Source organism: Pteropus vampyrus, unplaced genomic scaffold (genome assembly GCF_000151845.1).
Source record: "Pteropus vampyrus isolate Shadow unplaced genomic scaffold, Pvam_2.0 Scaffold137, whole genome shotgun sequence".
In the NCBI taxonomy this organism is placed as follows: Eukaryota; Metazoa; Chordata; class Mammalia; order Chiroptera; family Pteropodidae; genus Pteropus; species Pteropus vampyrus.
In genome coordinates, this window is record NW_011888918.1 from 2,852,532 (window position 1) to 2,866,197 (window position 13,666).

A 13,666-nucleotide genomic window follows, 5' to 3' on the forward strand; every position below is an offset into this window, starting at 1 on the left:
AGGTGACTGGAGGTGGAACTGTGTTGGCTCAAAACGATCATTGCAGCTCTCCAAGGATTTGTTAGGAAATTTGTTAAGAAATTCAGAAATTCATTCTGAAAAGGTAAAACAGTTCTAAATTGATTAAATGACTCATGCAACCAGGATCTAGGTCAAATTTGACTTTGGTAGTCTCAGTCTTCCCTTTGCATGCCTTTCTGCCTCCTTCCAGGCCCTAATTCTCCATCCTGTCATTAAGACCAGGTATCAGTTCTTTACACTTTGCTATACATTTAAATTACTGTACAACCCCTCTGGGAGTGTTTATTTTTAGTCCTTGGCTCTGGTGGACTTACTAAAGAAATTTCCAATAAATATGGGGAGCAGAGCACTCTAGACCAAAGGGGATTACCTGCTCAGTCCATATCCTAAGTCCAGCCACCCAAGTGCAGCATGAGAGTCAGCCTCACAAGTTAACACAAGTGGGGACTGGCTGCCAGAGCAACACAAAATGTTTGTGTTGAGCTTTGTTGAGTGGCAGTGTTTCCATCTGGTTGTATAACCTCTACTTCTTATATGCCTGGCACAGTGTTAGATGCTTTACAAATGATACCTTTAGTTCACACAGCACTTCAGTGATTTGGTTAACAGTATCCCCATTCTGCAGTTGAGCAACTTCCCAAGTGTACATAGCCAGTAAATGGAAGTGTCAGAATTTGAACTCAAGTCAGCCTGGACTATGCTTCACCATCACACCCACAGCAGCCTATAAAACCATCTATTGTTAAAGGAGATGGTGAGAATAATTTTCAACCCCAGAACACACACCAATAGTTGAAGGCAAACTCTAGGAATAAGCTGAGTGCCAAGTCAGCTGGAATCCAGGTCTTGATTGAGGAGAACCACAGAGTGGACCACCTACACAGAAACCTCCAGAGAGAGTCGCTGAGATTAAGGGCCCCCAAACACGCCCACATCTGCACCTGCCCGCTCCCTTGGCACCAGACCTTCCCGGAGGACCTTGGCCCCACCCCTCCCCTCTCACTGGATCCTTCTCAGTCTTTCCATCCCAAAGACCACCCCCTCTCTTTCTCGTGAAGCCACACCCTCCCTCCCACTTGGCTATCAGCCTCCACTGCCTGGCCTGATTTCTTTTGCCTTCCCAAATCTGTTCCCACCCCAGTCACCAAAGACCATTATTGCTCAATCCAGTAGACATTTCTGGACTTATCTCCCTAGACTCTTATTTTGGACACTAGTCTCTCTCTTTTCCTTGAGTCTCAATGTCTTAGCTTTATAACACTTGCTCTCCTGGGTCTCCTTGGGCACCTGTTACCTCTGTCTTCCTCCAGTGCCCCTTTCCCTCTGCCTGCCCCTGAGGTTTCTGGTGTTCCCCAGGGTTGGTTGTCCACTCGTATCTTCTCATGCTATACACTCTCCTCGAGAGAGTCCATGTATCCTCAGAATTTGAACCCCCATCCATAAGTCTCTCAGCCTTACCTCTCTCTACCTGTTAGACTCACATGTCTGTTGCCTATGGACAGCTCTTCCTGAACATCATGTGAGGTTTTAAATTCAAGTTCATGTCTTTCAAGATACAAAACAATTGGTAATTTCTAGAGTGGTACAGTGCACAACCTGCCCAACATTACTCTGCAACACAGCTCTGCAGTGGAATTTCATGTTCTATATGCCCCAAGCTACACTTGCCACCTTCCACCCTCCCCACTTATTTCCATGATCTTCCTGATATTCTTAATTTTATTTAATAACAGTACCATCAGCTCAAGCACCCAAGCTAGAAACCTGGAAGTCATATTTGATTCCCCCAAGCTCTTCTGTGTTCTCCACCTAGAATTCTCTTCCAAATCTTTTTGTCAGGCTAAACTCTCTCGAGCTTCTAACACTGAACTCAGATCCCACCTCTCCCAGGAAGCCTTCCCTCACCACCACTACCTCTGCCTGCAAGCTTTGTTGGTGTCCCTTCAAACATGTATAATGCTATCTGTATGTGAAGGGGTGTCCCTCTAACTGAGGATTTTACAAAGGTGAGGACTGTGATGGGGCTCCAGGACTACATAAGGCCTGGCACATAAGATCTCAATAGATATTGGATGAGTGACTTAATAAATGCTGATCTCTAAATGATCATGTGGGCAAACTTAGTTTGCTCCAAATGGAGAGGCTCAGTCCTATATCCCCACACCCAGAACCCTACCAGCCTGCCCAGATGATGGGATCTCAATGCACTTCTGGGGACAGATGAGAGGTCAGGGTTTCTCTACCAGGCTGCCTACACCAAGGGTGAGGTGTGGCCTCTCATGCCCTCACTGCCTGGCCTGCCCTAAGCAGAAGCAGCTCAGAGCCTTTCCCTCTGTCCCCTTGCTTCATTCCCCCTCTGAAATTTCAACAAAGGATGCAGCAGTCCACAGTGACCTTGAGCAGGAAACACTGTAGGGAATGACTCATTGAGAAGCTGCAACTGTGCCAAGGAGGTTCTAATGTCTATCCTCAGGGTCCTCTCTGCCCGGGCCTGGACCTGTCCACATTCTCTTCTCCTTCTCTCTTCTCCGTTCTCCACTCACAAACAACAGCCCTTGGGTGCTTCAGGTCAGGCTTTGGTTCCAGCTCATCAGCCCCTGTTCCTCGCCCCTCAGTAGGAGACCCAGCCAAGGGCATTCGGCACACTCAGTGCAGCTGCCAAGCCCCTGGAGGGTCTTCATGGTCTCTTGCCCTAGCCAAGAGGGACAGGAGTTCTTCGTATGTGTTTTTCTGGGTATATGTATGTCAGTGTGTGTGCGTTTGCATGTGTACATGTGTGTATGTGCATTAGTGTGAGAACCTCTATGTATCATGTGTGTCTCTGTGTGTTTGTGCGTGTGTGCATTAGTGGGTATCTATGTGTGTAGACACTTGTTTTGTATGTGCACATGCGTGTGCATGTGCATCTATGCATATGTGTCCATGTGTGTGTCTATGTGTATGCGTATGTACCTTCATGACTTGACAGAGTGAAGCTGTGGGCAGACACCTTCGGCAGGGACCTGTATGACACTGTGACCAAGTACTCGGGCTCCCTCTTGCTGCAGAAGGTTAGTAACCCTCTTCTAGGGAGCTCCAAGGGTGGTCAGAGGACAATCAGCCAGGGAGCCCTTCCAGGGAGAGGAGCAGAGACCCAGAATCCCTGAATGTCCATGCTGTGAAGGATCTTAGAGCTCATCAATCCAATCCTCTCATTTTCAGATGGGGAAACTGAGACCCACGGAGGGTAACAATTTGCCCAAGTCGCAGAGTAAATCAATGGGGTAGCCAAGAGCATCGTGTGAGATCAGATCCCAGGGAAGCTGACGCCGAGATAGAATTAGACAGACAAGCGATTTATTGGGGTGGAAGGGCTGTGAAGAATAAAGGGGAGAGGGAGCAGGAGTGAGCAGACTGGGATGCAGGCTTGACACCTGTGAAAGGGGGTGGAGAGAAGGAGGTGGGGAAAGAGGGGCCTTGGCTACCATGGGGAAAGTCCTGCAGCAGCTGTGTAGGAAGTAGAAGCAGGCAGCTCTCTGTGCGGGGAGAGCTTCCATACCTCCAGTTCTCAGGATCTCCAGCCATGCCTGGGGACTGCAGAGCCCGCATGGGCCCTAGCAGAGGTCTGAGCCTGTGCCTGGCTCCTGGGCAGGACGCAGGGCCTAATGGAGAGGACGGCGTGGTTCCCCAACCCCTTATTGATTAATTGCTTTATGTGCTGATTGACACCTTACTAGATTATAAACAACCTCATTTTCCTTTGATAACTCCCAGACCAATTTTAATAATAGTTTGTCATTCTCTATTATTACCATTCGCTAAGAGCTATATATTCAGAATTTAACCCTCACCACAACTTCATGAGGTGACTATGATCTTTGCCATTTTCTAAATCAGGGATCCCTAACTCTCAGCCACAGACTGGTACCTATTAGGAACTGGGCCACACAGCAGGAGGTGAGTGGCAGGCCAGTGAGCGAAGCTTCATCTGTATTTGCAGCTGCTCCCCAGCCTCAGCTCCACCTCAGATCATCAGGCATTAGATTCTCATAGGAGCACCAGTCACTGTTGCCAAAAATGTTGGAGACTGCTGCTCTAAAGCCATGCCAATGTCACATCTTTCAAATGAGAAAACTTACTGAGTAAGTTGCCTAAGGTCATGTGGCCAATAGTTGCTGAACTGTGTCATCGGACATTGGTGATATGCACACTCAAAGAGAGATTTTCTTCCTGCAACCCCAGAGAGTAAACTTGAACCCAGCTCTCTGAACTCTCCTAGTTTCCTTGGTAGTTTGTCAGGCAGCGTCAATACCTGCTGCTGCTGAGCTCAGCCCAGACACAATGTGAGCAGGGGCACACTAACATCACGGGGTGTGGGAGAAAGAGGAACTGATGCTCAGGGAGGTTTTGCAGTCCACGTGAGCAGGCCCAGGGAGGCAGCAAGCATGGCTGCACAGAGAACATGGAAGTCTCGGAGACTTGGCTATGTGACCTTGGTCAAGTTTGTTGACTTGTCTGAGCCCTAGTCTACTCCCTCTTAAGAATATTAACCAAATGTGTCTAGTGCCCCTGGAAAGGGAAGTTGTTTGCTAAGAGGCAGCTATTGTCATTAGCAGGGGAGATTATGCAAGGGGAGAAGAAGCTGTCCTTGCTTCTCGCTGAGTAGGCAAGAACTCATAGGTGTGAATGCACTAGTTGAGAGGATGGAGGCCACATGTGATCAGGTACAAAACATCCCGGTGCCAGATGACAGGTGTCTGTCTCTCCCACATTCTCCTTAACAGAAATACAAGGATGTGGAGCCCAGTCTGAGGATCCAAGAGGTGGATGGCTTGGAGCTGGTGAGAAAGTTCTCAGAGGACATGGAGACCATGCTACGCAGGAAAGTGGAGGCTGTCAAGGTGCTCTAGGTTCTATGATCTATGGCGAGGGAGGATTCTGCCCTAGCCCCTGCCTCACCAAAATGACCCTCACTGATGTCGTGGCCCAGCATTCTTTCACCCACATCATCCTTTTCCTACTTCACGAGTGTCTGCCTTGTATCCTCATGAGCCAAAAGGTCCTTGTAAAGGAGGAAATGATGGGAAACAAGGGGAGAGGAGAGGGTTGGGAATGGAGCTCTACCTTAGGGCACAACGTCCAATGCAATAGGACAACCTGCAGTGTTAAGAGGGACTCTGCATCACAACCTCATATTCAGTGACTGGTGCAGAGCAAGTATGGAATGAAGGTTTAGGAGTCATCCACTGAATGAACGATGGATGGATAGATGAAAGGGTGAATGGGCAGTGGATGGGTTGGAGTATAGAAAGATGGAGAACATACAAAGCAAAGCCCCCTCCCTTTCCCCTCCCTTCCCTCTTCTGTCTTTCTCTCCTTCCCCTTCCCATCCTCCCAACCTTTCCCCTCCTGCCATATGGACCCACCCTTCATGACACCCAAGTGCTCTGAGGGCTGCCCAGACAGCAGAGGTGCTTTTAGTGATGGGCCTCATGCTCAGGTAATTCTGTCACTGCACATCCACCCAACCTGGCTTGGCCTGGTAGAAACAGAATGTGTCACTTCCCTGGCATGAAGTGCCTGCCCCGATGCTGTGGGGACCTGGCTGGTGGGAGAGACATAGTTCATGCTCTACCTTGCCAGAAATATGACCATCCAGGACAACAGTGTTCTCTAAAAGAATTCCTTTGGGGAACCAGGAGAGAGGAGATGGGGCCGGAGAGGTTGTTGGAGGGGAGGCTGAGGCCAGTGCTGAGGAAAGATTAGGAATGGAATTGCAGCCTGGCCAGCCTGTCTATCTGTCTCCCACTTCCCCTATCAAAAGCACCATCTGGGAGGGACCCTGTGTAAAGTCGCTGGGGCCTTCTTTCCCATGCGTTACAATTTTCAGCCTTTCCTCCATGCTTAGGGGCAAGGAATCTTAGCATCAGGAACCAATGAAGATATTTGGGGTTGGGAGAGCCCATCCTGGGCCATAGTAGGGAGAAACTGACCCCCCTTACAAGAAACACACCAGTACTACCTGCTTCTTTGAATCTGCAATACTGTGGAAACTGCCTCTCTGGGCAGAGCGCAGACATTGGGATTCAGGAACTCACCACGTTAGGGGCTGGCCCTCGTGGTGCTATAGCACAGCAGTCCTGGGCCTCCAGTTGCGCTGTGTCCTTCCCATGGCTTCAACCTCATAAGACCAAGCAAGTGAGCACATGCTCTGCACACCTCCAAACACCAGTCCCTGTTCCCTGCTGGGGGTTCTGTGGAGCGCTACAGCCACTGACCCTCCTCTGGGAATGCCCATGGGAAATGTCCTGCAAAGCAGCACTAAAATAATCTTGGTCCTGTGGAATTTCTTCATCACATCCTAGGAATTGGGAGTTGGGAGTAGGGAAGGCAAGGACTATTCTACCCAATTTACAGTTGTATAAACAGAGACCCAGAGGGACTTAGTGGCTTAGCCCTGACCAAGCCAGAATAGGAGCTCAGATCTTTTCTTCTTTATATTCAATAGCTGAAAGGTGGAAATCACCCAAATGTCTATCAACTAATGAATGAATAAACAAAATATGAGATATCCATAAAATGGAATATTATCCAGCTATAAAAAGGAATGAAGTTCTGATACATGCTATGACATGGATGAACCTTGAAAATATTGTGCTAAGTGAAAGACTGCAGATACAAAAGGTCACACATTGTATTATTCCATTTATGTGAAATATCCAGAACAGGAAAATCCATTGACAGAAAGCAGATTAGTGTTTGTCAAGAGCCAGGGGCAGAGGGGAACGGGGGTGATTGCTTAATGGGTTCTGTTTGAGGGTGATGAAAGTTCTGGAACTAGATAGTGATGATAGTTGCACAACACTGTGAATGTACCTACTGCCACTAAATTTCACACTTTAAAATAATTAACATTTATGTACATATGTACACATTCTTGCACATTTAAATAGACTATTTTTAGAACAGCTTTAGGTTCATGGAAAAATTGTAAAGAAAGTACAGAGAGTTCCCATATACCTCCTTCTCCCACAAAAACACAGCCTCCCCAACTATCAACAGCCCCCACAAGTACAATGGTTACAATCAATAAACCTACATTGACACATCATTATCACCCAAGGTCCATAGTTTACATTAGGGTTCACCGTTGGTCTGGTACATTCTACGGATTTTGACAAATGCATAATGACATGTATCCACCATTATAGATCATGCACAGTAGTTTCACTACCCTAAAAATCCTCTATTTTCGACCTATTCATCCCTCCCTCTCCACAAACCCCTGGCAACCACTGGTATTTTTACTGTCTTCATAGTTTTGCCTTTTCCATAATGTCATATGTTTGGAATCACGCAGTATGTGGCCTTTTCTGACTGGCTTCTCCCACTTAGATATACACATTTACCTTTCAATTATTGCGAAAGGTAAATGTGAACATTTGTGCACAAGTTCTGCTGTGAACATTTGTGCACAAGTTCTTGTTTGAGTCCCTGTTTTCAGTTCTCTTGGGTATATTCTTAAGAGCAGAATTGAGGACACACTGGACTCCTTTTGCTCATTCGTTCTCTCCTTTTTGTTCTCATCCCTCAGAATCTGGTAGAGGCCGCCGAGGAGGCTGACCTGAACCATGAATTCAACAGATCTCTGGTGGTGAGTCCTCCTGCTCCCAGAGCTGCTGCTGAGAGGGCATATGGCTCATCTCTCAACCCCCAGCAATGGCCAAGGTCACCTGAATACAGATTATGGAGGAATTGGGGGAGGTGGGGTCCAGCGCTATCTTTAAATGTGCTCAGGATTTGTATGACCCTACAATAGTTTGATTCTGAAGTGCTCTGGAGCCTTTTGAGAAGGGTTTTATGAGCCAGGTAAAAGAGACAGCTACCAAGACCCAGGGCAGCGTGTGTAGGGTGTGTAGAGTGGTAATGCACTCTTCCACAGACATTTATTTCCCAACGCAATGTGCTAGCCTCTGCACAGATAAAGTCAAGAAGCTCATTGACCAAATAGCTCCAGCACGAGGCCTGGAACACGTTCATATAAATTGTAAACAGGGTGTTTCCACAGTGCAGAAAGAATGGGGTAGAGCTCAGAAACTCTGACAGGATGCCAGGGTGACAGGGTGGAGGGGCATTTGAGCAGATGAGGGCACGGAGAAGAGGTTTCTAGTCAGAGGAAAAAGAAATGAAGAATACGTGAGATCAAGGAAATTGCCAGTGGTCAGCTCTGTATGTCCAGGGTCTGGTGAAGCAGAAAGTGACCATGGTAAATGTAGGAATCTGGCCTTTTTTCAGCCTGAATGGCACTTATTGAAGGGTTTGAGCAGGAGAGGAACACAGCCGGATTTGTGGCAGCAGTGTTGTGACATGGGCAAGATGTGGAGAGGCTTGAAAGGGGCTGTTCAAGTCTGAAGCAGGTGGTATGGAGGGAGAGGGAAAGAGGGTCTGATTATGGCTCCGAGGTGGTAATCCAAGCAGACCCAACACTGTGTGTAAGAGCAGAGAGCAGATTGCTGGCTCCTCAGAGGGACCCGGTGCCATAGGCCTCAGTCCACTTCTTAAAGAGAGAAGCTTCACCTCCCAGGGCCCCACTGTCTGAGTCCCTAGAAGCCTTCTCAGACTGGAGGAAGCTGGTGGTGCTGATGAGACTGCCTCTGTCTCTTTATCTCTCTTGGAATCTGTCTGCCTTCTCTGTCTCCATCTCTGACTGTGTCCACACAAGCTAAACAAAGTGGAGAACCGAAGCGATAATCTAGACAATTTATATCAAAACCCAGTTGAATCAACCGTCCATTCCAATTACCAGGATATGTACTTGCCCAAATCCTGTGGGTCATCGCTTGAATCCTCCACAGACAGAGCTTGTATGGACGCTTCAGTCCACCCGACCGTCTCTCTCATCTGAGTCCTCTGATTGCACTGTTTCTCTTTCTCCTTCTCACTCCGTGGGTCCCTGTGTCCATGCTGTCTCTGTCTGGCCTGTTCCCCTCCACCCTAGTTTGACTATTACAACTCGGTCCTGATCAACGAGAGGGATGCAAATGGCAATTATGTGGAGCTAGGGGCTGAGTTCGTCCTCGAGTCCAACGCACACTTCAGCAACCTGATGGTGAACACGTCCCTCAGCAATGTGCAGCTGCCCACCAACGTGTACAACAAAGGTAGTCTCCCTGTCACCCCACAGCCTGGCATGCTCTCAGCCACCTGGTGCTCGTTAGGGTGGTGCTGGTGGTGCTGAGGAAGTATAATTATTTGCCTCCACAAGTTCCTAAGAAGTCCTGCAGGATGTAAACTGATTCTCCAACCTCCATGACTGAGAAGAAGAATCTTTCCACACAAGCCTTGGCCGAGAGAAAACTCAGTGTTTCTAGCTTAGTGGGTGTGAGGTGTAGAGGAAAGTAGGAAACTACTTCACTGCAGACTATGTGGTGTGTGCACGTGCGCACAGAGGGTGAAGAATTGGTCACTGTTGCTCCTGATTTAGTTTCTCCTGCAGTTCTATAATCTCACCCTTTAGATCCAGATATTTTAAATGGAGTCTACATGTCTGAAGCCTTGAACCCTGTTTTTGTGGAGAACTTCCAGAGAGACCCGACACTTACGTGGCAGTATTTTGGCAGCTCAACTGGATTCTTTAGGATCTATCCAGGTAAGGACATGGGAGGCATCTTCAAGATCTTCTGGGTTTTATCTCTGGAAATAAGGAAATAGGGACATTGAAGATGGACCCTGAAGTTCAGATCCCCAGTGAATGAGGCTGGCCCTCTTATCCAAAAGCACCTCCAACCCACACTTTGACACTCTTCACAACATGATATGCACATTTTCAACAAATACCCGTTGAATGAATGAATGAATAAATCCATCAAACACTGTGGTAATCAGCCAATAAATGCCCACATTGGACTGTTGCCCCATGAAAAGCATTGTGGAAGATATAAAGGAGAATAAAACAATTATTGATCTTAAGAAGTTTTTATATTTAATTTTTTAATTTTTATTTTTCACTTAGAGTTGTATTTTATATTAGTTTCAGGTGTACAGCATAGCACTTAGATATTTATTAATTTATAAAGTGGTTCCCGTGATTAGTCTAGTATCTACCTGGGACTATACATAGTTATTACAATATTATTGACTATATTCCCTATACTGTACTTTACAACCCCATGATTATTTTGTAACTATCAATTTGTACATATTAATCCTTTCACCTTTTTCACTCAGCCCCCCAAACCCCCCTTCCATCAGTTTGTTCTCTGCATCTATGAGTTTGTTTCTGTTTTGTTTGTTTCTTTATTTTGTTCCTTAGATTCCACATGTAAGTGAAATCATATGGTATTTGTCTTTCTCTGCCTAACTTATTTCACTTAACATAACAAACTCTAGTTCCAACCACGTTGTTGCAAATGGTTAAGATTTCATATTTTTATGGCTGAGTAATTTTCCATTGTATATATGTACCACATCTTGTTTATCCAATCATCTAGTGATGGACACTTAGGTTGCTTCCATATCTCGGCTATTGTAAACAGCGCTACAGTGAACATTGGGTTGCATATCTTTTTAAATTAGTGTTTTGGTTTTCTACAGATAAATACCCAGAAGTAGAATTGCTGGGTCATGAGGTAGTTCTATTTTTAATTTTTTGAGGAAACTCCATTTTGTTTTCCATAGCGGCTATACCAATTTGCCATCCTACCAACAGTGCATGAGGGTTCCCTTTTCTCCACATCCTCACCAACACTTAATGTTTTTTGACCCATTGATGATGGCCATTCTGACAGGTGTGAGGTGATATCTCATTGTGGTTTTAATTTGCATTTCTCTGATGATTAGTCACGTTGAGCATTGTTTTATGTATCTGTTGGCCATCTGTATGTCTTCTTTGGAGAAATGCCTATTCAGACACTTTGCCCATTTTTAATATAATTGTTTTTTTCTGGTGTTGAGTTATATGAGTTCTTTATAAATTTTGGATATTAACCCCTTATCAGATGTATCATTGGCAAATATTTTCTCCCACTTAGTAGGTTGTCTTTTTATTTTGTTGATAATTTCCTTTGCTGTGCAAAAACTTTTTAGTTTGATGCAGCCCCATTTGTTTATTTTTTCTTTTGTTTCCTTTGCCCAAGGAGATATATCAGAAAAAAAATATTACTAAGAGCAATGTCAGAGAGTTTACTGCCTGTTTTTTTCATTTAGGAGTTTTATGGCTTCAGGCCTTACATTTAAGTCTTTAATCTATTTTGAATTTATTCTTATATATGTGTAAGAAGGTGGTCCAGTTTCTTTTGAGAAATCAGCTGACATTCTTATGAGAGCACCATTATAAATAACTAGTTGCCTTTCTCTTGCCACTTTCAGGATTCTCGTTTTGTCTTTAACCTTTGGCATTTTAATTATGACATATCTTGGTATGGGTCTGTTTGAACTCATCTTGTTTGGGATTCTGTGCTTCCTGGACTTGTATGTCTATTTCTTTTACCAGATTAGGGATGTTTTCAGTCATTATCTCCTCAAATATGTTCTCAATCTCTTGCTTTCTCTCTTCTCCTTCTCACAAATGTTGGTTTGCTTGATGTTATCCCAGAGGCCCCTTAAACTATCCTCCTTTTTTTAAAAAAAATTTTTTTCTCTTTTTGCTGTTCCTATTGGGTGTTTTCTGCCACTTTGTCTTCCAAATCCTTGATTCAATCCTCTGCTTCATCCAATCTACTCTTGATTCCTTCTAGTGTATTCTTCATTTTAGTTATTATATTCTTCATTTCTGACTAGTTCTTTTTTTATGGATTCTATGTCCTTTTTTATACTTATTATCTCTTTGTCAAAGTTCTCACTGATCTCAGCTATTCTCCTAAGTTCACTGAGCATCCTTATAATCAGTGTTTTGAACTCTGTATCTGGTAGGTTGCTTGCCTTTATTTTGTTTAGTTCTTTTTCTGAAGTTTTTTCTTGTTGTTTTTTTTTTTTTTTTATTGGGGGCATGTTTCTTTGTTTTCTTATTTTGGCTTCCTCTCTGTGCTCATTTCTATATATTAGGTAGATCTGCTACATGTTCCAGTCTTAGCCAGATGGTTTTATGTAGTAGGTATTCCGTGTGACCCAGTGGTGCAGCCTCCTTGATCACCTGCACTGGGTGCTCCAAGAGTGAACCTTGTGTGGTTGTGTGTGCCCTCTTGTTGTAGGTGAGCCATGATTGTTATTGGCACGTCAGTGAGTAGGATTGACTCTCAGGCTGACTGGCTTTGAGGATTGGCCTTGCCCACAATGTATGAGCTGCTGTATAGGGCTGATCTCACAGAGTAACCCATAACTAGCCATTGGTTCTTCTTGTAACAGCCCTTCAGATGTTCAAAGACAACACACAGGTCCCTCAAGTCTTCTTCTGGGTAGAATTCCTGTAAATATTCTCGCTACATCAAGGTTTCCAAAGATGTCAACTTGTGTGCAAACAACATAATCCAGGTGTGAGCCATCAGTCTTAGTTATGGAGAGGTCATTTCTCACACCCACATTCATATTTATACATATCAACCCTCAGGTGGACAGTATGGGGTTGGTCATAATCCTTGATCATGCTACACTATACCCATGAGTCCGTGCAGGCCCATTGCTATTTATTTTATTTATTTTTAATTTTATTTATAACATAATAATACCCGTATATACATCACCAATACAAAAACTGGATTAGTAATAACTTCTTTTTATATATGTGCTCCTTCTCTATCCCATCCTTTCTCTCACCACCCCACCTTCTCCCCATTCCTCACACCACTGACCAGGTAATAGTTTTCCTTAATTACAAGCTTATGACTCTATTTGGATTTCTTGGTATTTTGTTTAGTTATTTACTTTTATCTTATGTTTATACACACACACACACACACACACACACACACACACATGCCTGCTTAAACAACATACTGTTTTGTTTTGCTCATGTATGAAATTTTAAACCTGTTTTCTGGTATAAACTTTTAGAACTTGCTTTTTCATTTAATATTATATTACCAAGATTCATTGGGTTGTCACATATAGCTATATTTTGTCATTTTTGTTTCTGTGTCATATTCTTTGGGGTCAATATATCTGTTTTATATATATTTTCCATCATTTTACTTCCAACTTTCTATGGCATTTTGTTTTAGTCATATCTCTTGAAAATAGATTATAGCTTTTAAATTTTTATCCCATCTGAAAATCTCTTCTACTAGTTGGAAGTTAAAACACATTTACATTTATTGTATTGATACATTTAAACACGCTTATCTTATTTTTTAAATTATGTTATTTTTTAAATTTCTACTTGTCTTTACATTTTTCTTTTCTTTTCTTTTCTTTTTGTCTTTTTAAATGATTAACCTTTTTTGATAAATTTCCCATTACTTCTCCTTTTTACTCTCTATCAGTTTAGAACTTATTCCTCTGTTTTTGTTCTTTTAGTAATTACCCCCTTATCAGGCATATTTAACAAGATGTTACTATTAAATAATATTTTTACCCTCCTCCAGTCAAAAAAGGACTTTAGAACTCTTGCACTTACATCTTCTTTTTCACCCTGATTTTCATTCTATTGTCATCTAATAATTCCCTTTTTATCTCCACAAATTAGATACTATTACTCTTACTTGATACAAATATTGCTTGGTTAGAATTAACT

The 13,666-nt window shown here is 43.9% G+C and overlaps 1 protein-coding gene across 1 annotated transcript in view; it reads left to right on the forward strand.

Moving 5' to 3' along the window:
* CACNA2D4 (calcium voltage-gated channel auxiliary subunit alpha2delta 4) overlaps positions 1–13,666 on the forward strand; it is a 130,294-nt gene that overhangs the window by 17,799 nt on the left and 98,829 nt on the right. Inside the window, exons 2-6 of the mRNA XM_011367884.2 lie at positions 2,990–3,071; positions 4,785–4,901; positions 7,595–7,654; positions 8,999–9,161; positions 9,518–9,649. Of these exons, the coding sequence (XP_011366186.1) occupies positions 2,990–3,071; positions 4,785–4,901; positions 7,595–7,654; positions 8,999–9,161; positions 9,518–9,649 (554 nt within the window). The remainder of the gene's footprint in view (positions 1–2,989; positions 3,072–4,784; positions 4,902–7,594; positions 7,655–8,998; positions 9,162–9,517; positions 9,650–13,666) is intronic.